Source organism: Aulostomus chinensis, chromosome 16 (assembly GCF_037954235.1).
Source record: "Aulostomus chinensis isolate RoL2024-O1b breed Wild chromosome 16, RoL_Achi_v1.0, whole genome shotgun sequence".
Lineage (NCBI taxonomy): Eukaryota > Metazoa > Chordata > Actinopteri > Syngnathiformes > Aulostomidae > Aulostomus > Aulostomus chinensis.
Genome location: NC_141335.1, coordinates 11,267,225 through 11,292,402, shown reverse-complemented (window position 1 = coordinate 11,292,402; position 25,178 = coordinate 11,267,225). Strand labels below are relative to the sequence as shown.

At 39.4% G+C, this 25,178-nt stretch overlaps 2 protein-coding genes and 1 long non-coding RNA gene across 8 annotated transcripts in view; 1 reads left to right on the top strand and 2 right to left on the bottom strand.

Moving 5' to 3' along the window:
• The window catches only part of LOC147247471 (uncharacterized), a 44,057-nt gene extending 38,647 nt beyond the window's left edge, over window positions 1–5,410 (bottom strand). Inside the window, exon 1 of the long non-coding RNA XR_015109346.1 lies at window positions 5,239–5,410. This is a non-coding gene — a long non-coding RNA (uncharacterized LOC147247471). The remainder of the gene's footprint in view (window positions 1–5,238) is intronic.
• Window positions 4,940–8,974, top strand: cuedc2 (CUE domain containing 2). 4 transcript variants are annotated; one of them, XM_086179777.1, is made up of 9 exons: window positions 4,940–5,091; window positions 5,835–5,952; window positions 6,024–6,167; window positions 6,504–6,565; window positions 6,705–6,832; window positions 7,286–7,453; window positions 7,542–7,606; window positions 7,687–7,747; window positions 7,839–8,974. In XM_086179777.1, the coding sequence occupies exons 2-9, from the start codon at window positions 5,879–5,881 to the stop codon at window positions 7,983–7,985; spliced, it is 849 nt and encodes a 282-aa protein (XP_086035903.1). In that variant the 5' UTR covers window positions 4,940–5,091; window positions 5,835–5,878; the 3' UTR covers window positions 7,986–8,974. The 4 variants fall into 4 exon arrangements, with proteins under 4 accessions (XP_086035903.1, XP_086035904.1, XP_086035905.1 ...); XM_086179778.1 differs by lacking the exon at window positions 4,940–5,091 and adding an exon at window positions 5,169–5,323; XM_086179779.1 differs by lacking the exon at window positions 4,940–5,091 and adding an exon at window positions 5,417–5,505.
• Window positions 8,975–10,707: 1,733 nt separating this feature from the next.
• hif1an (hypoxia inducible factor 1 subunit alpha inhibitor) lies at window positions 10,708–21,718 on the bottom strand. 3 transcript variants are annotated; one of them, XM_086180699.1, is made up of 8 exons: window positions 21,292–21,718; window positions 15,296–15,546; window positions 14,598–14,746; window positions 14,309–14,454; window positions 14,070–14,176; window positions 13,385–13,448; window positions 13,190–13,300; window positions 10,708–12,900 (listed from the first exon to the last, which is right to left on the bottom strand). In XM_086180699.1, exons 1-8 carry the CDS (start codon window positions 21,514–21,516, stop codon window positions 12,832–12,834), a joined length of 1,122 nt encoding a protein of 373 aa, XP_086036825.1. In that variant the 5' UTR covers window positions 21,517–21,718; the 3' UTR covers window positions 10,708–12,831. The 3 variants fall into 3 exon arrangements, with proteins under 3 accessions (XP_086036825.1, XP_086036826.1, XP_086036828.1); XM_086180700.1 differs by lacking the exon at window positions 21,292–21,718 and adding an exon at window positions 16,540–16,560; XM_086180702.1 differs by lacking the exon at window positions 21,292–21,718 and adding an exon at window positions 16,487–16,504.
• Between the last annotated feature and the right edge of the window lie 3,460 nt (window positions 21,719–25,178).

Genomic DNA, 25,178 nt, shown 5'->3' with positions numbered 1-25,178 from the left:
TGAGAGACCCCCAAAAGCTTCAGATGAACGTCCAGAAAACCAACATGTAAATTTGTAACTGCCACATCTCAGACTGGCGGGCCCACGCGAATTTGATTTTGTGAAGAGGGGGAGGTTAAAAAAAAAAAAAAAAAAAAAGCAAGGTAAATGAGATATTGTCTTGAAAGCACTTCGATATTAAATAATGGATTTTAGAAATAGAACTTCAATACTAGAAAAAGACAACAGACAACATTGTTATGTGTTATCATGAAAAGATAAGTCCCTATTGATCCAGCTCGTGGGCAAAGGCTACACTATTGACAGGAAGACAGAATATGTCAGAGGGGCCATATTTCATACATTTGGCCTGTTCACTCCATCACTGTGAAAGGGGTGTTTTTTTCTGGGCTGTATATAATAACACGTGTGCTCTTTATTTCCCTCAGATCAATGGTAATGCGAGGGGGGCCACGTAAGATGGATGCCATGGGCAGGTTAACCTATCGACTGCTGAACAGAGACACACAGCAGCAAGACAAGGGGAGAACAGCCCAGTTACTGAGATGAAACTAAGCTTGTTGTGTATGGAAGTGGCCTACTTATTATACCTGTCTGCTCTAGCGTAAAATGCCTGGCAACACAGTTTTTATAAATTCAAATATGTAACATCAGTGTTGTTCACTTTGACAAAAAGACAAATATCTAAATTTTGCTTGATGAGGAGGTTGAATAAGGGGTAAAGTGCATTGGGCTGCCTGGCGACCACTTCCTGGAGGCAAGACAAGAAGCAGACGGGAGGGCAGGCTAGCCCGCACAGGTGGCCCGGATCTGGATCAGGTCAGCCTCGCCCTCAGATAAACACGCCAGCTAATCTCATGCTCATGTCCCTTGAAGTTACTAGCTCTTGATAAGGAAGAGAAAAAAAAAGTAGGTAAAATTTAATTAAAAACATGCCAACTTTGATTTCACAAGTGTTATTACTTTTGTCAATCTGCACAATTTTCAACCGCCTTCCAAACCAAAGCGGTGAAGTTATCAGTAAATCTTGAAATGATTAAATATGAAGGTGAATGAAACCTTATATTATCAAAGTTTCAACTAATTAAACTGCACTGTGCTTCAGTTCACCCTGTAAATGCACCTTTTGTGACGTTCAGGAACACATACAGTTAAGTGTTTAAAAATCTTTAAACAAATTCTCTCTCTAAATAATGTACTGATACGATCTAAACCGCGCAAGTGATCCGACTGAAACTATCAAATAATTCTGCGCCTTTCTATCGTGGATGCAAAGCTACACATTCACTGAGAAAATACAATCAAACCTAAATATGAAGTCACTGTAGCTGAACTGCAAATCAAATGTTAATAGAATAACACTGTTCCGACAGACAGCTCTCAACGTTATTGTCAAAAGTTGGGTACATTAGAAATTAAATTGGCAGTAAATCGTTCAGTGTTTTGATGACTCTGATGAGAATTGTAATTCTTTTTTTTTCTCAGACGCCCCCCCTCCAACCCACACACACACACACACACACACACACACACACACACACACACACAAACACACACACACACACACATACACACATACACCCCTCCCAGCCAACCCCCAGTCCCCATTGTCTGAATGAAAATGAAAATCTGTGCCACCAGTACAATATCCACATTATGTGCCCCGGCTCGCCTATGACATGCTTGATTGTCCACAGGCTTATAGGAACAGAACAAACATGCCTTATATTGTCTACCACTCACAGCCATGGATAATGCTAAATGTTGCTAAAAGTATTTCTTATCTCCTGCGCTGGGAGTGCAACTCTTAGTCACGTGAAATAGTTTGCAAATGTATCTAATAGGGCCTGACCAAAGGGAGATTTTGGGGGTTAGGGAAAATACTCCAGAGCCTTGGAGTAGCCAGTGAGGGGACAAAAAAAATTGCGGGCCAAAGAGACAAAAACAAATGAGGCCACGAGACGTATCATGTCTGCTCAGTTTAATTATTTTGAGACCACAAAGTATACCTGTTTCCCTTGATTTAATAAATACAAGCAAAAGTTATGATTTGTTCAAAAATGTCAATGAACCAATTAGGGGGAACAAATTATATATTGTGGCCCCAAAATTACAAAATCTGATAGATTAGACAATGTATATTACTAATTTTTTTTTTTTTGGGCAAAATTCCTCATTTGTGGTTGTCAAACATTCTTGACAAAGACAAGTAATGGATCGTTTATGGTTTAACGTTAAACTTTATCAACCAAAACGATTGACATAAGCACACTGAACAGTAAAACCACCTCATATATTGAAATGACTAGAACTTGACCCATACTGGATATTTAGGGCTGATGCTGGTACCAGTATTAAGGAGTTACAGAACTTTTTTTTTTTTAAAAAAAGGATAAATTTGCCAATGCAATTTCTGCAATGATCCCTAAAATGAAAAGAAAACTGATGACAAAGATACTTCATTAAGGAAATTTTACAGCTTTGAAAATAAACTCTCTGGTCCAAAATGACAGCTGTGCAGTATGTTCTGTAAAAATGAAAAAGTTTCATGGACGATCAGCCGGGATCATCCGCTATTATTTGCCACACTGATAAAAACAGCTGGGGAGTTAAACTCAATATGTTTAATCTACCCTGTTTGTGTTTTGTTTACAGTAACGATCAAAATCAATGCTTTTTATCCCATGTTGCTGTCTTCCTCTCGCACCACGGCACCTTTTAACACTCCCCATTAGATAGCAGGGTTCGTCATCATGTAGGCTGATATGATATTTGTTCTGTGTTCATCTTGGAGCAACAGAACAGTCCTCTCTTTTCTTGTCTCATTATGTACAGATTTAGCCCTGCATTCCTCCATTCGTTCTCTCACGCCGCCACACACTCTTTCACCCCGACTGGTTTGCCTCAGCATTGTCAAACCTGGGAGGCTCTCATAAGAAAAGCAAAAAAAAAAACAACTGCACATTTAATCATTGTAATCTCTGTTGTCGGTCCCGGAATAAGACTTGAAGTCAGACCTCCACCTTTCACGACATCAAGCTTGGTTTAGCCTACTTTCTGACAAATCTGAGTACATGAGTCCTACTTTATCTACTCCAAACATTTGTGTTTTAAAACAGATTAGCAGGTTAATTTGAACAACGCAATGAGCTTAATATATACATACGTGTGTGTGTGTGTGTGTGAGTGTGTGTGTGTGTGTGTGTGAAATAGCATGAGTCATGTAAATGTCCAAAACAATCTAGAATTTTTTTTTATATAATGCTGGCCGACATGACTTTACAAATGCGCTTATTCACTAAAGAAACATACATAGTTGTTGTTTTTCTGTTGTTGTTGTTGTTGTTTTTTTCAAAAAAAGCTCTCTTAATTCTTATTTTTCTTGATTGCAGACGCACATCTATTGTTTATTGACAATAAGTTTAATTTAAACCACCGCACATACTATCATAGATGGGTATTTCCTCAAAATGCATGAAGTTCTGTTTCTGTAACCATGTTTCAAAAGCGATCCATGTCGCAGAAACGTGGATGGGTTCCTACTATGACTCAATGCTGCCACCTTGTGTAAGGAAACGCTATCTATAGAAACACCAGCTTCAGGTCTGTCAGAATTAATTAACCATTTTATTTATCTATTACCTATTTCTCCCTCATAGAAAGGTAATTCAAGCGGGTTTTGAGTTGTTTCTTTTTTTTGAGCTGGTTTTATTTATTAAAGGGGGGAAAATGTGTAACAAAACTTGACTGTTTCTGTCAACAGAAACTGGAGACACGAGAGCTGAGTGTATGTGCGTATACTATGGCTGCCTGTTTTCGGTGGAGGGATACATTGAGATGCTCTCCCTGGATCTGTCGTACCTCCTCCCTCCCTCCCTCCTTCCTCCCTGCCTCACCCACACCTGTCTAGCCATGAGCTCAGAGTTGAAACAGAGTTCAGCCAAGTTGAGAATGGTCTTGCTTTTCTTTTTTTTATCAGTGGTGTGTACCATATTTCCAGATGAAATACTACAGCCGGCATGAGATACTGCCAGGAGAGCAAGGAAACAATTGAACAGGCATTAATGATTTACAGCTACATATCTGCTTTAATACCAACACAGGCAGTGGTAACTGAGAGCGGGATCTGATGACATCATTGATGCTGCCTCAGATAACACCCCCATCATCAACTATGTATGGAACTGGCAAAAGATATAATGTCCTAGTGAGAGTAGACTATTTACTGGCCTGATGTAAGCTTGACCAATGCTAATGCAGGAACCAAAGATGGGTCTGAGAAAATGAATAAACAAGTTAATTAATTGGAAAAGCACAAGTTTTCAGGGGGATGGGAAGAAAAACTGTGATTAAAAGGGTTGATGTGACCTTGAACTGTTTTGTGTGTGTGTGTGTGTGTGTGTATGTGTGTGTGTGTGTGTGTGTGTATTGATTTTTTCTGTAGCCTTGCTGTAGACTGGGAAAATGAGCTATTGCACTTGTAAAGTGTAAGTTGCATTGAAAAAAAAATCTAATTATGATTACGTTGACTGATATTGTGATGGTCATATGATTTGCTACATTTTTCATTGAAAAATCCATTAAATGTTTATGGTGTGGTTAGGGTTTTTAATGAGATCTTTGACAACAATATTTAGGACTGATTCAGTCAAAATAATATTTTTGTCACACAATTAGTATTTCAATTCATCCTAAAGCAGTACTGGGGGGGGGGGTGTTTTATGTAATACCAATTATTCCCTTGATTGAGCGTTACATCTGAATCTAGAAATGGTTTGTGTATGTTTGTTACCATCATGTCCAAAATGGTTACAACAAAATTACCTCATATTCAAGACTGAAGACATAGGCTATTTTAAATACCCTACTTTTATGTTTTTTAATGGGAAAATGCATAATGAACATCTAAGATCCTTGGTTATAAACAGCACTTCTTGCAAATAAAATTCCCCTTTGAAATATAATAAGAGGAAATGACGTGCCAATGTTTTGAATCGTTAACAAGCAGCAGAAATACTAACCACTGCACAGCCTCTCAGGAATACATCTGGGGACAACTTTGACCTTCATGTACTCATACATTTTGTAACAGTAAGTGTATTACATTACGGGTCCTTTCCATCTTAAATAACAGCGATGGAATTAGCACTAGGCGTAAATCACTAGCTGTTAGCAGCTGTGTTTAGCTAACGCTAGCTCTCACACCCCCACCTGACTAGCTAACACTTCAAAACATACCGTTATTTCTCTTGGAGGTTGGGCTGAACGTCGTCCTTGAGGATGCACAAAAGCGGTCATTTTTGAGGAAAATCATATAGAGCGGGTAATGTCTCGCTAACTGTCGAAGATTCATGATGACACGCTGTGGTCCTGCGTGTAGTTATTTAACGACGCGCATGATAGCATAGTAGTGTCCATTAGCCATTTGCTAATAGGCTAGCAACTATTGTCAGAGGACAATGTTTTGACGGCGTCTGCACCACAAGGGTGATGTCTTTATTGTCAGTAAGTTGCAGCGTAGTTGCTACGTTTATTGAAGTGGTTTCCTTATAGTTTGTGAGGCTAACTGATGTTGCATCCTGGCTAACTTTGTGAAGGAACCTACGCACGGAGAGGGAAATGATCGTATTTAAGTCGTGCTTACAATTGTTATTCTTGTAAACGTCTCGTAGCAGCTGCATTCAAATACTTTAACAACCATTTAAAGCTTTCGTAAGCAATGGTTTTGTAACCTGCTCTGTAAGTTCCATATTTGGTCCGTGGATGGCAACTGTGTTCGAGTTATGGAATCACTGGTGCTCAATTTAACAGCTCTGCCCCTCTGCTGTCTTCAGCTACTTCACTCTGCACTCCCTCCACTGCTCGGTCAGGAGAAGCGATGGACCTCCACAAGATCATCCACAGTGCTCTGCATGAATTTATCCAGACATACATTCCTGATGCTGACCTCAGGTAAAATCTCCTCCATCTTTTTTGTGTGCATCGTCAAACAAAGGTAACTTCTTTGTCGCTCTTCACTGCAGCACACTGGATGATGTTCTCCTGTCCTACATCACTGGAGTCCTGGAGGATCTCGGCTCCCAGCAGAGTGTCGAGGAGAATTTTGATGTGGAGGTCTTTGCAGAAATGCTAGAAGCTTACATACCTGGCTTTGCTGAAATTGACAGGTAACTGTGTCTGAGGTCCACAAAATAAATGGACTGACATTTTGTTATGTTTGAATAACTCTCACTTGAGGTTGACATCTTCCAACTTGAACATCCATTAATGTCCATCCATTTTCTATACCACTTATCCATTGAGGGTCGCTGCCTTCAGGCGAGAGGCGGGGTTATTTAATGTACAAACCACCCTGGGTTATTTAATGTGCAAACAGTAAATCAGTCAGAAATATTGCATGTAGCTGTAGCAGCTGCATATTAAAGGACTAGGTTTAGAATTAAGCCCAGGAAAAAAAACATAATTTTAGGGTTGTTTCACTAAGGTGTGTTTTCTATTTGTAGTGTCAAAGTGTGTGAAATGATGTTCAACCTGGCTTCAAAATTAGCCACAGCTCGGACCTCAGGTACTGCTTTGGTTGTTCTTCACCCATACTGTGTACATTGACCCTTTCCTAGGGGTCTCCTCATCATTGTTGTGAACCCTCTTTGTGGAATGACTCTCATTTTAGTTTGTTCATGTTTTTATATCTGTTTCTTTTGCAGCCGATGAAGAAAACAACATGCCAAAGAGAGAGGACAGCTCTCTTAAACTACCCACCCTGCTCAGTCAACCGCCACCAGAGAGAGACATGCAATGCCTCAAAACACAGACAGAGGGCGCCACTGCCAAGGCAATAATTTATGCACACATCTTTTTTCCTATTTTTGCTGATGTATTCCTGCATTAGTCTCAGTGTCAGAGATAGTGCTTCTAGGACCATTGCCTCAACTTGCAGAGGTGAACAGAAACCAGCCTCTGTCTTTACTCTAACAAAGTCTCACAGCATCATTACTCGCTTCACTCCTGGTTTTATACCCCTTTTTCCCTTCTTTTGGTGTTATTGGAAGTAAACTAAACACAGGCACCATCGCCCTCTGCAGGTTGTGGCTTGAACCTTATAGGGAAGCTTTTACTTCACAGCAGCCTGATGACCTTTTACCGGAATGATTTGATTATGTTCAAGCCCCTCTTTAGCTCACCTGCCGCAGTAGTGGATTAGTTTAAAAAAAAAAAAAAAAGAATTACAACAGGTTCTCATTTTCAATCCTGACTAGTCTTAAATATTGAAAGCTGTTATTTTCAGCTCCAAGCGTCTGAGTGGGAAGCCCAGGAGCAGCATCTGCTGGAGATGTTCCCCAAATGTAGTCTGTCTGAGGCTCGCAGTGCTCTGTCCATTGCTAAAGGAGACATGGAAGAAGCTGTACGGCTTATCATAGAGGGTGATGTCCAACTCAGTCCCACCTCTCTTACCGTGAGTTTCTCAAAGACACAAACACATGACCTGTGATCACTGATCAGAGTCTGACTTGATGATGGTTGTTGCCTTCTTGTCCCATAAGGTGAACCACGGAAAGAATATTTCCTCTGTGGCTGACCAGAAACTGAAAGAGAGCATCCTTGAGAAGTAGGAGAGCATCCTATCATAACCCTTTCGGGAGCAGAGCTCTTTGCTTCCTCGCTTATGGCTTCACTTCTTCTCTGCAGGTACATGCTTGTTGACAGGGAAGAAGATAACAAAACGCACCGGCCTGTTGCCCCCAAAGATGTAAGTCACTGCTCATGTTCAAACCATCATGGCCATATTCACTTGACACGTTTATTAAATATGAAAACACTTGTCAATTTTTTTGCTACAGGCTCCAAAAAAGTTAGTTCGCTACCACAGTAACCAGGTGGTAACCACAAAAGGAGAGCGATATCAACTTGTGAAGAAAAATGAGAATGAGGATATGAAGAAGACGTACGTCAACCTCAAGCCCGCCCGTAAATACCGATTCCATTGATGATGTGCACAATTCTTTTAAAAGCAGGTACTGGCTTTATTGTTTACATAATCTTTAATTTATTAAGTTCTTTTAGCCTGATTTTGTGACATATTTCCCAAATAAAGGATGATACTTGTTAGTTTGTAAGTGGCTTATTTGAAATATTGTTACCGTTATTTGCCTTGGTTCAAACATTTAAACTGCAGTGGTTCTGTTACATTTCCTTGTGGAGCTTTAGAAATGTTGTGTGACATTGGTGGGAATGTGGTGTTCTTGTTTGTGTAACAGGCCAACTAATCGTTCTATCTACCATCTTAGCAGGTCTAATGTTGCACTAAATCTTTTTTTTTTTTTTTTTTTTTTACATCTTATCTTTACGTGTATATTCTTTGACTCATATTTATGACAGGGTGTTGTTAAGATAATGCTATAATTTTTTTTTTCTTCTGTAAAGTTCTAGTGGTGCTGTAGACTTCCTCTGGACATTTTAAGTCTCAATTGCTTTTTTATGTACATAGGACATTATCGATGCCAATTTCATGTCAAGTTTTATTTTCACACGTGACAGGAGTGCAGTGCTGTGAAAGTGGTCGCTCAAGCCTTGTGGGTTTCTGGATAATGTGTTGTGCTGCAAAATGGCTTTCATGTGAAAGTCTTGAGACAGAATTTAATTAACGTTTATATGTGGATTGTGTGCGAAAAATCCCGTTTCTTGTATCGTTTATTTCAAAGACGAATACTACTGAATGTCTCAGGTTGGTTTAATCGTTTTTTTTTAATCGGAATGACTTCTTAACTGATCATTTATCAGTCCAAATTTTGGATTTGATTGGTTCGGGGATTTGTCAATTTAAATGATCCTGTTTCTAAGTAACAAAGCGGGTTTGTGCTTTCGAGTCAGTCATGTAACACAATGTGGATTTTTTTTTTTTTTTTTTTTTACATTGCTACCTGCCGTCACATTCTTATCTACAAATATTACGCGATATAATGTTTATTGTTCATTTTAAACTACAACAGCTGAAAAATGTATTACGAAAAAAACAAGTTTTAACAGCGTAACCTTGGGACGAAGCCGTCAAAATAAGATTTGATAACCTGTTGCTGACACCCGAACAGTTCTGATTTATTTGAGTCATTGTGATTAAGGGGTGTACTTTGATTTTTCTGTTTTATTTCTTTTACAAACTTCTAAATGTTGCATCGCTCCCAACATTGTACAAGTTTTAAATTCATCGGATATGAATTTTTCCAGTAAAACGGTCTCAGTTGTCCAGGCGTGTTGGAGCGCCATAAATCACTGGCGTTACGGTTAAAGGTTAACTAAGAATATGCTGCCAGAGAACTTGATTTTAAAGTTCACTGAAATGGCGTGATCTTTATTTTTGATATAGATGTTTAGATTCTCATGAGGACGAGGGCGTCTGTGTACTTTCAGGGTTTGTTTTCTCAAGTGGTCCTTCACACTTCCTTTTTATCTCATTTATGAATTTTGTTTCTTTTCTTCTTCTTTTTTTTTACTATTATAATTGACTGGATTCTTGATTACTGTACATTCAGAAATATGGGTTTTTTTATGGTGTTTTTTTTTTTGTTTGCTTTTTTTAACTTACTGAAACTGTGTAACCATTTGGTATAAGCAACTGTTTTTGATGGTGGTATATTTATCCTGAGTGTGTGTGTGTGTGACACGGCAAAGATGTGCTGTTACTATCAGCAGCGATGTTGTCTAACCATGATGGTGTTACTGTCGAGCATGGAAGGGATTTACTGAAACTGTTTTAATTTTATCCCCTTGCTTTGAGAAAAACGCAGACGCACAATTTCTAGTAAATACTAATTTTTGTAGACTACATTTAGGTTCTGTGTGATTCATTCAACTATACAGGACGCTACTGGAGGTAGTCTAACAGTCATACCTTATCATTACATTGGCTCATTTATTTGAATTATTAAGTATAAATGTATTTTTACACACCAACAAGACCACTTTCTATTATACGGGCTGTCTGTGAGATAGCGGTGAGAACCTTGGAATTGAATTAAACAATGACAAAAAAACAAGTTCTTCAAAATTGAATGGATGTGCCCCTCAAGAGATTTTCCTTTTTTAGCGACAAGCTAATGTTAGCAGTTAGCTTGCTTTCAAACTAATTGTCTCAAATTGGTGTTTGAAAATGGATTTTTAAAGGACAGTTCATTATTTTTACAAGCCATTGATGTATTTTTTATAAATGTAATATTCTGCTTTCCAAAAAAAAAAAATTCATTGCAAAAAGGGAGCTTAAACTTTTAAGTATTTTGTGGGCCTCTAGAGAGCACTTAAATGGGCCCCAATCCATCCAACCATTTTTCTATAAGCTTCTCCGTTAAGGGTCGTGGGGGGGCTGGAGCCTATCCTAGCTGCCTTTGGGCGAGAGGTGGGGTTCACCCTGGACGGGTCGCCAGTCTGTCTCAGGGCCAACACATAGAGACAAGCATTTGCTCTCAGCCACACCTCGATTTAGAGTCCCCGAATGACCTAATTTGCATGTCTTTGGACTGCAGCATGAAACAGGAGTACCTGCAGAGAACCCACGCAGGCACAGGGAGAACATGAAAACTCCACACAAAAGCCCCGGGCTCAAACCTGGAACCTTCTTGCTGTGAGGCAAGAGCGCTAACTGCTGCCCCGCTGTGCTGCTCGGGCCTCAGACCAGTGGTTGAAAACTACAACGTAAATCATCACATCATTCAGAAGTACAGCATTTTGCAAACAACTTTAATTACAGAAACAAAGAGAGCACGTTTTCAAATGAAACTGGCATCCGTGGGTCATGCCTCATCCATCCTTGTGAACCGCTGTCAGTCTCACCTTTAAAGCTGTTTCATGACAGGCAAGCAGGTTGGACATGAAATAAGACACACACACACACACACACACAAAAACAAGGTCCTTTCATACCGTGCCACAGGTAAGCAAGGCACAAACTGTAAACAGAGCAATGAATCATCAGTGAGATGTCAGATAATGGAAGTTTACAGAGGAATTAGCATTGATTAATTGTTGTAATGTGTCAGATTTAAATATGCACAAAAACAGAGCTTTGAGCCAGATTCCTGGTGAATTAAGGGCTTTTATACTGACTCACCTCATATCTTAGACAAATCTATATCGACTAGTTTGTTGGTTTGGCACATACAGGATATGTGTAATCGTCCTCTTTTTCTTTCATCTGTAACTTTTTTTTTTTTTTTTAATTTTAGAGCACTTAAAATGTCCACAGTAACACTTAGCATTCAAGTTGCTTCCACTTTAAAGTCTTTAAAATATGGCTGCATTCCCGCATGATGACTGTTAACCTACAGTACAATCACAGATCAACATTTGATACATATTGAAGCTAAACTCGTAGCCCTGTTGCGCTGCATGGACTGCAACACATTGAACAGAAATAATAGTGCATGAACCAGCTAATCACATAAAGCCCTACACGCTACTTCAAACCTGCCTTCTAGATGGTACAGTAGCAATGCAGTAACGATGGAAGCTACATTCCAGCAGATAATTCAGTCTGTTAATAACGCTTGAAGCAGTTTGCTAAAAGAAAACTACTTTACAACCATCATTTTACCAATAGTTTACCTGAAAAAAAGTTGCTGTATTTCATTTTAATTCGCCAAAGTTATGTGTAAAAGCAACTACAACTGCAGGATTTATTTTCACTGCTCACTCGCTTATCAGCGGTATACAGAAGAGCACATCCTATAAAGTCCTTAAAATATAATTCATACAATAAAGAGCATAAATAAAACACAAAGTCACCACTCAGCACAAGTTATTTGGCTGCAACCAGTCACAAGTTTCTTGAGTTGGATGAATGAGCCTCTCGTCCAACTCCTTTTTTTGCTTTACACCCATACATATTTTTGAGCATATTTCACTGCAGTTTTGTCATTGTACCTACGCCTGAACTTTAAGATACCATCCAATAACTCCCACATTATTAGGTATAAACGTAATGCTGATTACAAATAAATGTTCCAAAAACACTTCAATGACCCACTATCTTCATACGCATGAGTCAATCCATTGTAAAGCTACCTTTGGCCTCATTCAGGCTGCAGGCAAATTAGATTCAGCTAAAATCTGATTTTATGTCTCCATGTTATTTGCGAGTGCTAATATTTGTCTTATCTAGACATCCATAGGGTGCCTAATTTCCATGGAGAGACCAACTGCTGGGTGACATGGAAATGCTTTTTGATTGTCCAAACTGAGACACGTTCGAAATCTGATTTGAATCAGAATTCCAAATATGGTTTGGATTAGATTCCATCTGGTTTTTGGCTATTTAGATCATCAGAGTTTGATCTGGATATGCCAAAAATCTGATTTAGCCTGGAACCTGAACAAGACCTTTGTGACCAAGTCAGATACAGCATGGTTATTCCACAACTAGCAACACTGTGTTATCACACACACTGAACATGATTAATGTGCTGTCTTCAGCTAATTATATATAATATCGATATATAACCCTTATTTATTAGTGGTAACAGTAGAGGTTACTTCAAACGTACCGATCTCTGACAAATTTACTGGTCTAGCTTTAACTGAGAATGTGGAGAGAACATGATCAACGTGAATGTCCAAACTCTTGCCACATTCTCTTCAAAGACTAAAGATCAGACTTTTTTCAAGTACAGCAAATTCCCATGAGTTAGTCTCTTCTGCGATATTTGTGATGGCAATGGCACGTGACTGAAGCAGGATGGTTCCAAGATGTCCGACCTATTGCCGTGCAGCGATAATGTAGCTCCGATGTCACACATGCAGCAGTGTCACTTTCATACGTATTACAGTTTGTGGAGAAGTCCAGTTTCAAAAGTGGGGCTCAGAGTGTGACCCTTCGTATCGCCCCTTGATCATCATTTTCAGTAAAGGTCCAACCTACGAAGAGAGAGAACAAAAAGGGATTCTGGGTCAGAATAAGATACTTCTTTGTGTCTGACATTGTTTTAGTAAAACTGCATATATCTCCTCCTTGTGCTAAATCAGGTAAGCCATAAATATTCGCAGTAAGTGGGTTGCTAGAGGGGTCAGCGTGCCCCAGGGATCGGCTGCAGCAGGTGACCTAAATGTAGGTCTGATTTGATGTTCTAGAAACTGGCGGTCTGACATACACGTGCGACTTTTGCCATTTGATGATAGTAGTGAGAAAATATTCATGTTTTTTTACCTCATGTGGGTCTCCGAGTGCTTCGCCCAGCATCTTCTCGATATTTCTCATGATGGCCACCTTCTGATGAGCTCGCAGAGGGTACTCTATCCTCTTGGGAGTGGGCGCCCCCTGGACACATGAGGAGTCGACATGATGAGGAGGAAGTGCGGGCATGTAGGGGGGGGGGGGGGGGTTAAAGGTTCAAGTGCTTACTTTGTACCAGAAGTTTACTGTGATTGTCACTCCGCCGTTCAACAGGGATTCAATGTGATGCCACCTGAAGAAAAAAATAAAAAAATAAATAATAGAAAGGTCTACATTCGTCAAACTCTGCTTTAATGAGCAAAGAACCCATCATCTCACCTAACAACTGTGCGTACAACAGTATCATCCTAAGTGTAAGCACAAAACCAGGTTTCTCACAACATTTCAAGTCAAATTTATTGACTGATGATTATGATTCAGTTTTATGCATCGTGATGACGGGAAAAAGAAAAATCCAAAATCAAACGTGATGATGAAACATTTGAAATCTAGGATTTGAGGTTTTCTTTTATCAAAATCATACACCGCTGACACTTTATTAAAATTCCTTCAATAAGCACGCACTGTTCAGGCGATTGCTCAAACAAAGAATTAATTACAAGAGGGACGCTGTTGCAAAAAGTTTTAAGAACCACATGTTTATTCACTCATTGAGGATTTATGCCTCCCAACTAATACAACCACATTATTAAATAACTTTTGGCTGAGGAAGTAGTATCAGATTCTGCACCAATCCATTTGGCACAGTAAACACTCTTTTCTTCCAAAAAAAAAAAATTGAAATATTAAATAAATCCCTGTTTCTCTTGAATTCAAAGAGTATGAAACAACACACGCTAGCGTCACTTCTTACCAGTACATGGGGATGTAGAGCACGTCTCCTGGGCCCACCACAGCCTCATAGCCAACAATGTTTTTAAAATTGGGAAACTTCTCATAGTCTGGATTATCGAAATCAACCTAGAAAAGACAACACGCACTCATTAACAGGAAAATCACAGAATTTCATTCCTCTCCCACATTCTTCTGACATTTGCTCTGAAATCTGCTTGCAAGACACGATAGAAATACGTCTTTGTGTGTGTTGCTTACTTGACTCTGTCTGTCACAGGGGTGATGTACAGGATATGGATAGAGACACTCAAACTGGTCTGGGGGGAAGAGGAGACACCTCTTATGGCCTTTAATCTGTGCAAAGAAGTTCTGCTGCTCATCGTAATGTGCCGGTGTCACGTTACCTGTGGTGAGAGAATATGAAGATAAAAACAGGATGCCTGCATGCAACAGAGAAAAAGAGGGATCTAAAATGGGGGGGGGGGGGGGGGTTACGGCTGCATTCCTGGTGCACGGCGTAACAACACAACAACATAAAAAACCGTACCCTCCATGCCTATTAGCAGGAGGTTGGATGTCAGCTGTCCCCAGTTCCTTTTGGCCTGCTGCTTGTTGATCCAGTTCCAGTTGAAACCGAGGAAGTCGACAACAATTTTCTTTCCAACTGTGTCATTCAAGGTCTGCTGCAGGTACACCCTTGGCAAAGCATGGAGGGGAGGAACACGTGTCAGATGTATGAGCAGCTTTGCTTTACACACACACCCACACACGCATGCACACACCTACTTCTGCAGAATATAAACTTGTTTTCACAGTACTTCTATTTCAGTGAACCCCATGGCCTTAAACCCTTAATACGACATCAAACGAAGTGGCTTGTAAATCTATATAGATGATGACTCAAACAGGGAGTTGAGTTTAATAAGTCATCTGTGTGTGTGTGTGCGTGGGTGTGTGTGTGTGTGTGTGGGGGGGGGGGGGGTCATGGGAGGACGAGGGAGGCTTCTCCCATGATACTTCTGTGTAACTGCCTAGTCATTCACTCCACTCTCCTGTCCTGAAGTACATTTCACAAGAGGAAGAATGCGCTATTGTCTAGCAACACCTGCTACACAAACACAACATGTTCCTGACCTCCTGACCTGCCTGACTGAGCTTCAAAGACAGGAGTCCATTTAACTCCAGCACGGTTACATTAAACATCACACTACTACTGGAAAAAAAAAAAATCCTTCCATCTTTTACCTCTCCTCCCCTCCAATTTCCTCCATTTCGTGCATTTTTTTAACAAATTCCGAGAATTTCATTTCCATCCGTCGGGATCTTGGCACAAAGTTCTCAAAGTTGGACATTTTCTTCTCGTCGTAGTAGAGGAATTTGTGGTTTTCTGCGATGTAAACAGAGAAGTCGCCATTTCCAATGTTCTCCTGGAGGTATGCAATGTCCCACTTGAGAGCCGGATACACAAGGTTCGTATCAGTTAGAACCACCGGCTCCTGAAATCAGACACAGGAAATATCAATAACCTGATAAGAGAAACTTGGCATTGTTTACTCTCAAATTAATCAGTCTATTCTGTTGTAAAACAAGTAAGAGTGCAAGGTTAAATCAATAATTGTCCGCCTATTTCAAATTGAATGTGTAAATGTATTACCCTTTATCATCTAAAGGTATCATTTGTTTAAGGAGTGACAAAAGACTGCAATTTACAGTATCGTTTCTTAGTAGGACTTAGTGAAGTATCACAGTATTTGGTGTTGTTTCTAGCTGCTAAACTCAAGGGTAATTATTGTGTTAACGGTATTTTCTGAAACCATGTATCCATACTAGAGGGAAATAAATGCCAGCACAGCCACATCTGCGCAATATCTCCACACTCAGAGCAGCAGGGCTACGTGACTAACTGAACGTAGACAGGCTGAGCGCGCTCCCGCTGCCTCGGCACTTTCACTTTCGCCGTGACCGGGACGAGGCTCCGGTCCCCAGGACTTAAATCTGACATTTGTGGAAAAGAACGACGACGACGCCGTGCACGACTAACGTTTTAACTTGAATGCAGTTTGTGACTGTGTCTTTGAATTAAACATCCTCCTCGCACTATTTTCTATATATCTACTGGTTTTAAGCCGGCTTTTTGTGTCGTTCAATAAATACATGACTACTGTTATTGATAAGACGTCCCTGGCTGCAGAGTTCCGATTTGCTCCTGGTCGTGTTTTATCAGTTTAACGTTCTAACTTGCAGAAATATTATAAAAGCGGAGATTCGCTTCCTAAGTCAAGTGAAAATGCGTTGTCCGTGAAAGTCTTAATGCAGGACTGAGTGAGAGAGGTGGCTCGACATCACAGATCCCTTGACAAATAATACGTTTCACCATTTCTCCCCAAAGCTGTATCTCTAGACTAGCATAGTTTACCACCACCAGTCACGACATACAACGACAGGAACGGTCGATTCTTAGACAATTAAGGGTGTTGCGACAGCCGGACCTCATTTACGGCGAGTCCCCACCGTCGTATTACCCCTTGTACATGTGTGATACACTGAAGCCGAGTTAACATTCACGTTACACAGGGATAAGGAGCTAATTATACCAAGAAGCTCTACTACCACGTGTTCTAGGCAAAAAACAACCGAACAATAACAAAACGTCTCTTTGTCAACAAGTAATAACTGCTGTACTTAAACAGGAAAATTCTAGAACATGTTTGGGGCAGGTTGTACTTGACATCAGAGCGCTGCTCTCTGATTGGCTTCTTGGTGAGTAACAGAGGAATGCTGGACACCAAATGATTGTCCATATCCTCTAGTCTCTAATCATTCACGTCTGGCTTATTTTTAGACTTTAGTTTCCCTTTGAAACCATGAGGCAAACAAAACATATTTCACTCTTAAATATCTGAGCCACCTAAACAAATGTTCTTAATTAATTCCTCTAAACCAGTATTGTTCTGTTACAGTTTGACTGATTTTGTTGCCCATCATAATTGATTATTTGTGGAAACAATTTGTTTAACTGATTGATCAAGTGTAAAATAATCTGCATCTATTCTGGTCATTTGTTAATCGATGATTGATTCATACTTCAGTTACAAGTATTCTGTTTGCAAGCATCTCCGGTGCAAGGTGTTTCAATATTATACATGCATCAAAACACACATTATTATTCAGGTTTTTTTTTAATGAAAACAATAACATTTACAGCACAAGCAGTCAATTCTATTTTCTGCAAGCTGCAACTAACAATCAATCAATGAATCTGGCAATTATTGTCTCGGTTGATTGATAGTGGGGTTTTTTTGTTTATGAAATTGAGAACATTTATTTTGTGAGACCATTCATCAAATCCTTAAAACATATGTATTTAACTGTCACACATGAGAGTAAAAAAAAAAAAAAAAAAATCTGCAAAAAACATTTGTGAATGTAAAGGTAGCTGTCTGTTCTTTTTTTTTTGTCAAACAAAAAATCTATTAATCCATTAATTCCTGCAACTTTGAATGCAACAAGCATTCTCAGATAAGAAGATGAAGCAAGATAACATTAAAGCTACAAATTAGTACAAAGATAATGTTAATTGATTAATAACCATTTTTGAAGGCCTGGCCGCTCACTGGTAGCATCTTCCTCTCATGTTTGCTTTGACCACATTTTTCATATTGGATGCATTGTCTATCTATGGCGTTGCATCTGGAAATCCTAAAAAAAAAAAAAAAAACTACAAGTTTTAGAATTTCTTTCCTATATGAAGCCTATAGAGAAAAAAAAATCTGTAAGTTTTCAATATGCATCAATTTTACTGCGCAAACACTTTTGGAATAATCCTAACATCATTAGAGCATTTAGGGAGGATTAAATTGTGAATAATTTCCACTGAAATCAATAGGATAAGTAACAAAAACAAATGTTGCAAAGGGGGGCATAAAATCAGAGCAAATTCCTTTATGTAAATAGGTGTTTGCCGATGTAATGCCTTTACCAATAATTAAAATCAATTCTGTACTTTAAAAGAAACCGGTGAAGGAATCCAGACACCTTGCAGCTCAATTCTGAACTATTTGAAAGTGTTTAAGTAAATGCCAATAGAGTACAGAGAAAAAAAGGGCACTGCAGTAATCAAGGTGTGTTGAAATACAGGTGCGGATAGGATTTCCAGCATTTCCTCATTTTAAAAATGACTTCACCGTGGCAATACTTCCGAGTTAACAACAATCAGACTGCACCGAGCCTTAACATGAATGGACCCTGAGTCAAAGAACACATCAGCAGGAAAATCCCCATGAAACGGCTGAGTCCAGTTGGCTTGTTTTTGTTGTCTTGAATTTGAGGAAGTTACTGGAACAACAAATTAGTAATGTCCGCTATGTTTTACCAGGTCCTGTATCATATCCAACAAGCCCTATTAATGCAGCTTGAAAGACAAAGTGTAAATATATTCTAATTTATTGGCCACTATGTTGTAAAAGGAGTCCTGAAATAGATCCCTGAGGGACGCCACGTGCAGAGGAGCGGCTCATATCAGATTATCCACAGATACCACAAAATATCTATTCATAAGGAAAGACATGCACCAAATAAGCGGATTCTGTGATATCTGTCAATCATTACAGCATCATCCAAATGCAGCACTTACACAAACTCAATTAAAATAGACTTTTCCCTATCATCTGCACATAAATATGGTTTGTACCAGACTCTAAAGCTTGATTTGTACTAGTTACGCCCACAAGGGGTACAAGTGTCGACAAAGTAACGTCACACCATCAGACACACCCCTGTGGTAGATTTTCACTAGTCAGTACACATCCATTGTTTTCTAACTCTGATGGCAGGGGTGTTCAGAGAACAGGAAGAGCTTTAAGGAGCTGCTGGTATGTAGACACGAGTTTTCAGTAAACTGCCCCCATGGTTTGGGGAATCCCTTTTTGCTACGCAAGTAAACTATGGATTGGCAAAAGAAAAAGTGGACTTTACACATTTGCTTTCCTATTTTGAATTCAAAAAAATTAAAATTGGCAATTATAAACCATTACTGTCACCGTCTTTTAACCTTTACATAAATGTAACCTTGGTTGCACAGAGCCCCAAAACACCAGAAATCAGTTGCAGAGGTTGGTCTGAAAACCTTCTCTGAAAGTTATCAAGATATCTCAAGATATTTAAAGTTTTCTTTTACTGCATTAAATACATCAGTAATATGACACTCATGAATTTCAAAGTTTTTATACGTCTTCAAAACAGCAGTGGTCAACTTCGACCATAGTGCTGACTTGGACTGTACAATTAATCTTTATTAATCACAACTCTGTCGACAAAACTCTTCAAATCACAAAAAGGTGCAATATTTGTTAAAAGTTCTTTGTGCATTAAAATAACAATTTCAGTTAAATGTTGAGGTACCGCAGCGACGTATTTCCTACACGTCTGATTCTACAGGCTGGAAAAAAAAAGATCTTTGTGTGATAGAGGTTCCCACAAGTTTACACTATAATCATTGAAATTGTTTTTCGTTGAAAAAAAGGAATCTTTTAATTCTAAATTTGTGCAGCCTGAGCACTGATACATCATGAAAGATAATTCCTCAAAAGTATTCTGCAACTGTTTTGGAAGGGATAATATCTGTCAAATCTCTTTCCACTGGTAAAGGCTCTAAGTTAGGATACGTGCTTCAAATTTGTAGTTGTCAAACACTTGGCAGAAGAGCATGACGACTCATTGCACACTCCGGAGTTCTCAGTGAAGGCCATCTATGTTGAAGAGGTCACCAACTCACTTTAGGAAGGGTGCAGCTGACATGGAAACTAGTTGGTGCAACAAAAGGGGCATCTTCTTGTCGTGATTCTGCCAGTTTGCTGGTGTTCCCTCAAATATTCCCTCACTTCTCTGAAATCATCAGTCAGAACTACAACTATGGCATTCCCACACAAAGCTATTGCAATCTCAACCTGCGAGTGTGTGTTAAAAACAGGTGGAGCTGATGTTTCATTGTACATGTCATTTCAAAAACAACACACAGCCAATGAATGAGGGACACTGTACGCGCATGCATGTGTGTGTAATCGTGCGCTGCTTGTCTGAGACACTAAATTCACAACACAGCAGCCAACTGCTCTCTGTGACTTATATCTCTTTCTGGTATGCTGCATTGATATCCCAGCTGGTGTTTCCCAACAGATCTAAAGAGCAAACCACATGATGAGGCATTACTGAAGGATTACCCTTGAACTTGAATCCACTTCTGTTAGCAGAAATACCTTTACTGTCACACTTATTCCAAACATTCCCAAACATTAGTTTCAGTTTCCCAACGGCTCAGATTCATTTTAACTTTGACCATTTTTTTGTATCCCTTATCGAAATTATAATTCCGTTTCATGAGCAGCAAATAGTGCTACCTGACATGTTACCTGGGGTACTCATTCAATTAAAATTCAGGGCTGGCTCGTGATTTAAAAAAAATAAATCACTCCAAAAATCCAAGTTCACTGAATGTTCATTCCTATATTTGGAAAAAATTGATACCAGACTTTTAAAGAAATGTGCTTTTAAGCCCCAACAGTAACTAAAGTCCGTTTATCAGTTCGGTTAATTGTTGGCTCACATATTTGTCATTTTTCATATTATCTCTATATTGTCTGATTCAGTTATATATACATATACATATATATATATATATATATATATATATATATACATATATATATACACATATATATATACACATATATACATATATATATACACATATACATACATATACATATATATATATATATATTCGATAATGGGAATAGAGGGATGGGGGCACAGAAGTAAAGGTAATATTTGATTTAATTACTCTATTTTTCATTTTAAGATAAATGAATCACTGTTTGGCAAAGCCATACTTAACTGCTCATCAAAAAATATATATAATGTAGGAGTTAGTGAATGAATATGATTATTCTCGAATAATTCTAAAAGGAACCATTAAATGTGCAAATTTAAGGCTGCGTTTTGTTGCATTGCTGTAATTTTTTAACATCTACTATTTCTGAATATCGGATGCACAAATCGGATATCAGCCTCCTGGACGTACTAGTAACAGCTATCTGTATCAATCCTGAAAATACAGCATCGATCAATCCATACTGTGCATCTTTTTTTCTGATGAAAGTTAAACTGTGCTTCGTATTACTGAAGAAGTCTCATATCCCATGAAGTGATGGTAAGGTAAAGTTTTAGCAAGCTAGCAGGTTTACCTCGTTGTTTATTAGCATCTCGGCTCGGGGGTCCGTATGAGACAGCCTGGGAATCGGCTGCGTTCGGAAGGAATAATTCCGGAGCTGGGACTCGTCCCAGCCCCGACTGTGGATGTCGGAGAAAGCGGCACCGCCGTCACTTGCCGCCCGATCCGCCTCCACAACGGTCGCTGCTGCCATGGTCGTCAAAAAGCGCTGCTCCGCCGCCTCCTTCGTCCTCTCCATAACCGCACGCCAGGCGTTTCTCCCGGACGAGTCTAGTCTCTGCTGCACTTAACAGCTGTTATACAAGCGTTCCCATTCACCGTTTTTCAATTAATGAAGTAAACCTACGTGTTGGTACCCACTGCTGCCCCTGTCTGCTGGTCTGTCCCTTCTGTTCTGTATGGGTGTTTACACTACGTGTTGACAGCCAGAAAACAAACGACATATACTCAAACAGTCAAGTAGAAACGCGGACGATTGTATTTTCATATCAACGGACAGCGACACCTAGCGTTCTGGCGGGACATGAAGGTATCCTGTAAAGCATTTCTTTCACCGCTAGAGAGAGCTGTTGGTCCTGCTTCACAGGTTTTCAGAAAACGGATCAACTCGTCCTTGAAATAGTTGAAGCACCAGAAAACTAATGTGTTATCCTTTAGATATGGAGTCCAGATAACACCTACACACCTTTGTTAAAAAGACTGTAACAATGTGAAAACATGTGCCTTTATATGACTGCAATTCTTGACAATGGGGTAATGATCAGTAAAAATAACATGTTGGTACAAAGTAAAATGACGACCATAATATTACTTTTTTCTACAGCTACGTTTTAAAGGTTAATTATGTACAATAGAACAACATTTATGTTATATCTCTAACTACTTCGCAGAATATCAGGCTGAGAAAACAAAAACTAGCCCAACATAGTAGATAAAATGACCCTAAAACATGTTTACATGAAGATTACAGAATTTATTTCATCCGTATTAGAGATCTCATGGTCATTTTGAAACCATTAGATTGCAGCCCTTTGAATTGCACTGGTTTGTACTGAGAGGTGTTGTTATTGTATGTATGTCTATGTCATTTGTATAAATTACGGTAGACAATAAAAACACTCCACCAACCACAAAATATAGCCTCCATACTGGCTATAATATAAATCAACAGCTCTCTGAAGCAGTGATTGAGGAAGTATTCACATCAGTGTAGTTAAGTAAAAGTACTATACCGTAAAAGAATAGCACAAAAATATATAAAAGATATTAAAAGTACACATATTCTTTGCAGAAAAAGAATCGATGCATAACAGATACTTTGTCTCACTGAGACCCACCTGGTTTGGAAAATGGGTTTAAAATTAATTTTAAAAAATTAATCACATCATCATTTTGATTTGTTAAAAATCTGAAAATAATAACAAACACTGTCACAAGTGCGCTAAATGATTTTTCAACAGATAAATCGACTGATCATTTCACCCGCATAACAATAACACCGTGTTTTGTAGTTCTTCATATTTTGTGTGCAAAAACCTTGATTTGTAAAGTCCTTTGGGATGAAAGCATTTGGATAAACGTCATGAGGGAAAATATGAAGTGGAGACGATGTAGAAAATGAGATGACGTTTGAAAAACTTGAGAAAAAGTCAAGTGTCTCGAATAAACACAGAGAAAGAGATAATAAAGATATCAACAACAGCGATCTACAGTCAAGAGATTACAAAAAGGCATCCAGCGCAGAGCAAGAACATTTATCATATTCATGTATTGTTCATCAGGCTCCGCCCCCTCACATCCTCCCTCTCTGTATCTCTGTATGAGTAGATGAAAGGCTGAATAAACACTTTTGAAATCCTGAGCCAATCTTTAACTATGGTCATCAAAGCTTCAGGATTGGCTGTATTGATCAGCAGGGATCACTCTTCATGAGATAGCAGTGCACACTGTACCTTGCTCAGTGGACTGATCAGCTGATAGAGCCTCATTCTTTTGTCAGTGCTGGTCACTTGAATCGTTTTATTTTATATCTAGCCTCAAATATAGCTCAGATTAAAAAGAAGAAAAAAAATATTTTCCTAAAACCAGGTTGTGTTTTTGTCTCCTGAGTAAGGCTTTATCAGCAGATTTCCACCACAGGGTCTCTGGGCTCCCTGGTGGGTTCCCATGCTCTGTGTTTCCTGTGCAGATCAGTGAGATGAGCTGAGCTGATCCCCCTGATGCTCCTCTCTCCTCCCCATTCTTTACAGACACCCACGGCCACCCCAGTGAGCACCAAGAGGCTTGTGTCTCAATCCTGCTGATAGCAACAAACATATGCAGCCGTCTCCTCTGCAACAGCTTGACTGCTGCTCTTTTTGACTGCAGGAATTTGTATTCTTAGAGCTCATGGATGGATGGTCAAACAGGTAGGATGTAGGATCTAAATGTAGATTCCTCATCCCACTCATCTGTTCTCATCTGTGTTGGCTTTCTCTCACATTCATATTGACCCTCGCCCCTCAAGGTGTTGTAGGTCCAGAACCCCTAAGCCTTAAATCCTATTAGTCAGGGATTCTCTGAAGCATTATAAGTAGTTTTTTCCATTCTTACTGATTGCATTATCACTTACAAAGATCCCCCACCTTTTGTGCGTTTATATTATATTTTCTGAAAGTAAGACAGTGTTTAATGGACACAAAAGCATTTGACTTTTTCTGATACCGCTTTAATGACAATTACCCATCTGATCATTCAAGCTGTGTGAGAAAGCATCTGCTCGAGGCCCCGTGCTTCCTCTGTGCTGTCGTCTCTCTCTCCGCCACCTCCAGCTCATGTGTTACTACAAATTGAACATGGCAGTACGGGCCTGGGAGATGGAAGTCCCAGACCCCACGGTCGGAGGTCGTGTCACTCTCTGGGTGGGGGAAATGGTTGTGTGTATCTGAGTCATGATCAACATAATGTGTGCCATATCACACACGGTCAGAGTGTGTTTTGTTCCATTTATCTGCCTTGTGGGTTGTTTTGTTTGTTTGAACTTGAATGAAACTGACAGAGAAAATACAACCTTGTGATTCATGACTAACTAATTGTAGGATTACATGTTATGAACAAGAGGGCACACTTTTCTTTTTGAAGCTCAGATCTCTTTGCGTGCCTCAATGTAGCCCCTGATGTTTTCCATACGACCTCTTCGAGCAACATTGTGTCTATCATCTCTGCTACTGTTGCACTGATCTGAATGGAGCTGAAAAACTCATATTGTACATCCTCTCCAGAGCCAGACAAGATGATAGATATCCTTCTCTTCTCTGTGCAGCCTCAGGGAGCTTAGCGCCACAAAGACCAGCTGACTGCTAGTTAGCAGTTAGCATAGCACAATGATGGATAGAGGGTAGGAGGCAACATACATCTGTCAAAATGCATCAGATACACTTTTCTCCAAAATTGTCATTGTCTGCATTTAAAGAACTAGGGTGGTGCTTAACTTTATTAAAATTTTTTAAAATGATGACAATTTTAGTCAGATTCATAGTCAGGACAACTTTCCTGACAGGGCGAAGTGATTTGACGCAGCACCTCATTGTTACCTCGACCAGTAACGCCTCATGTCTGCTGAAGACTAGAAGAGCAACTGCTGCCAGTAATCATTGCCAAATTTGGAAGAGAGCATGAAGAAGACAAGCCAATATCCTGTACCGGACATGTATGATGAAGTTCGTCAGAGGTATGCTAGCACTTCCCATCCACTACCATTCGTTGGGCTTAGCTAACTAGCTGCCAGCTGGTCTCAGTGGGTCTCAGCTACCTAATGTAGCACAGAGGAAAAAAGGGCGGCTATCTTCATGTTAAGGATATAATAGATAAGAAGTGGATTTCCCAAAACGTTGTCACACGTTTTTCTATGCATGACGTTCT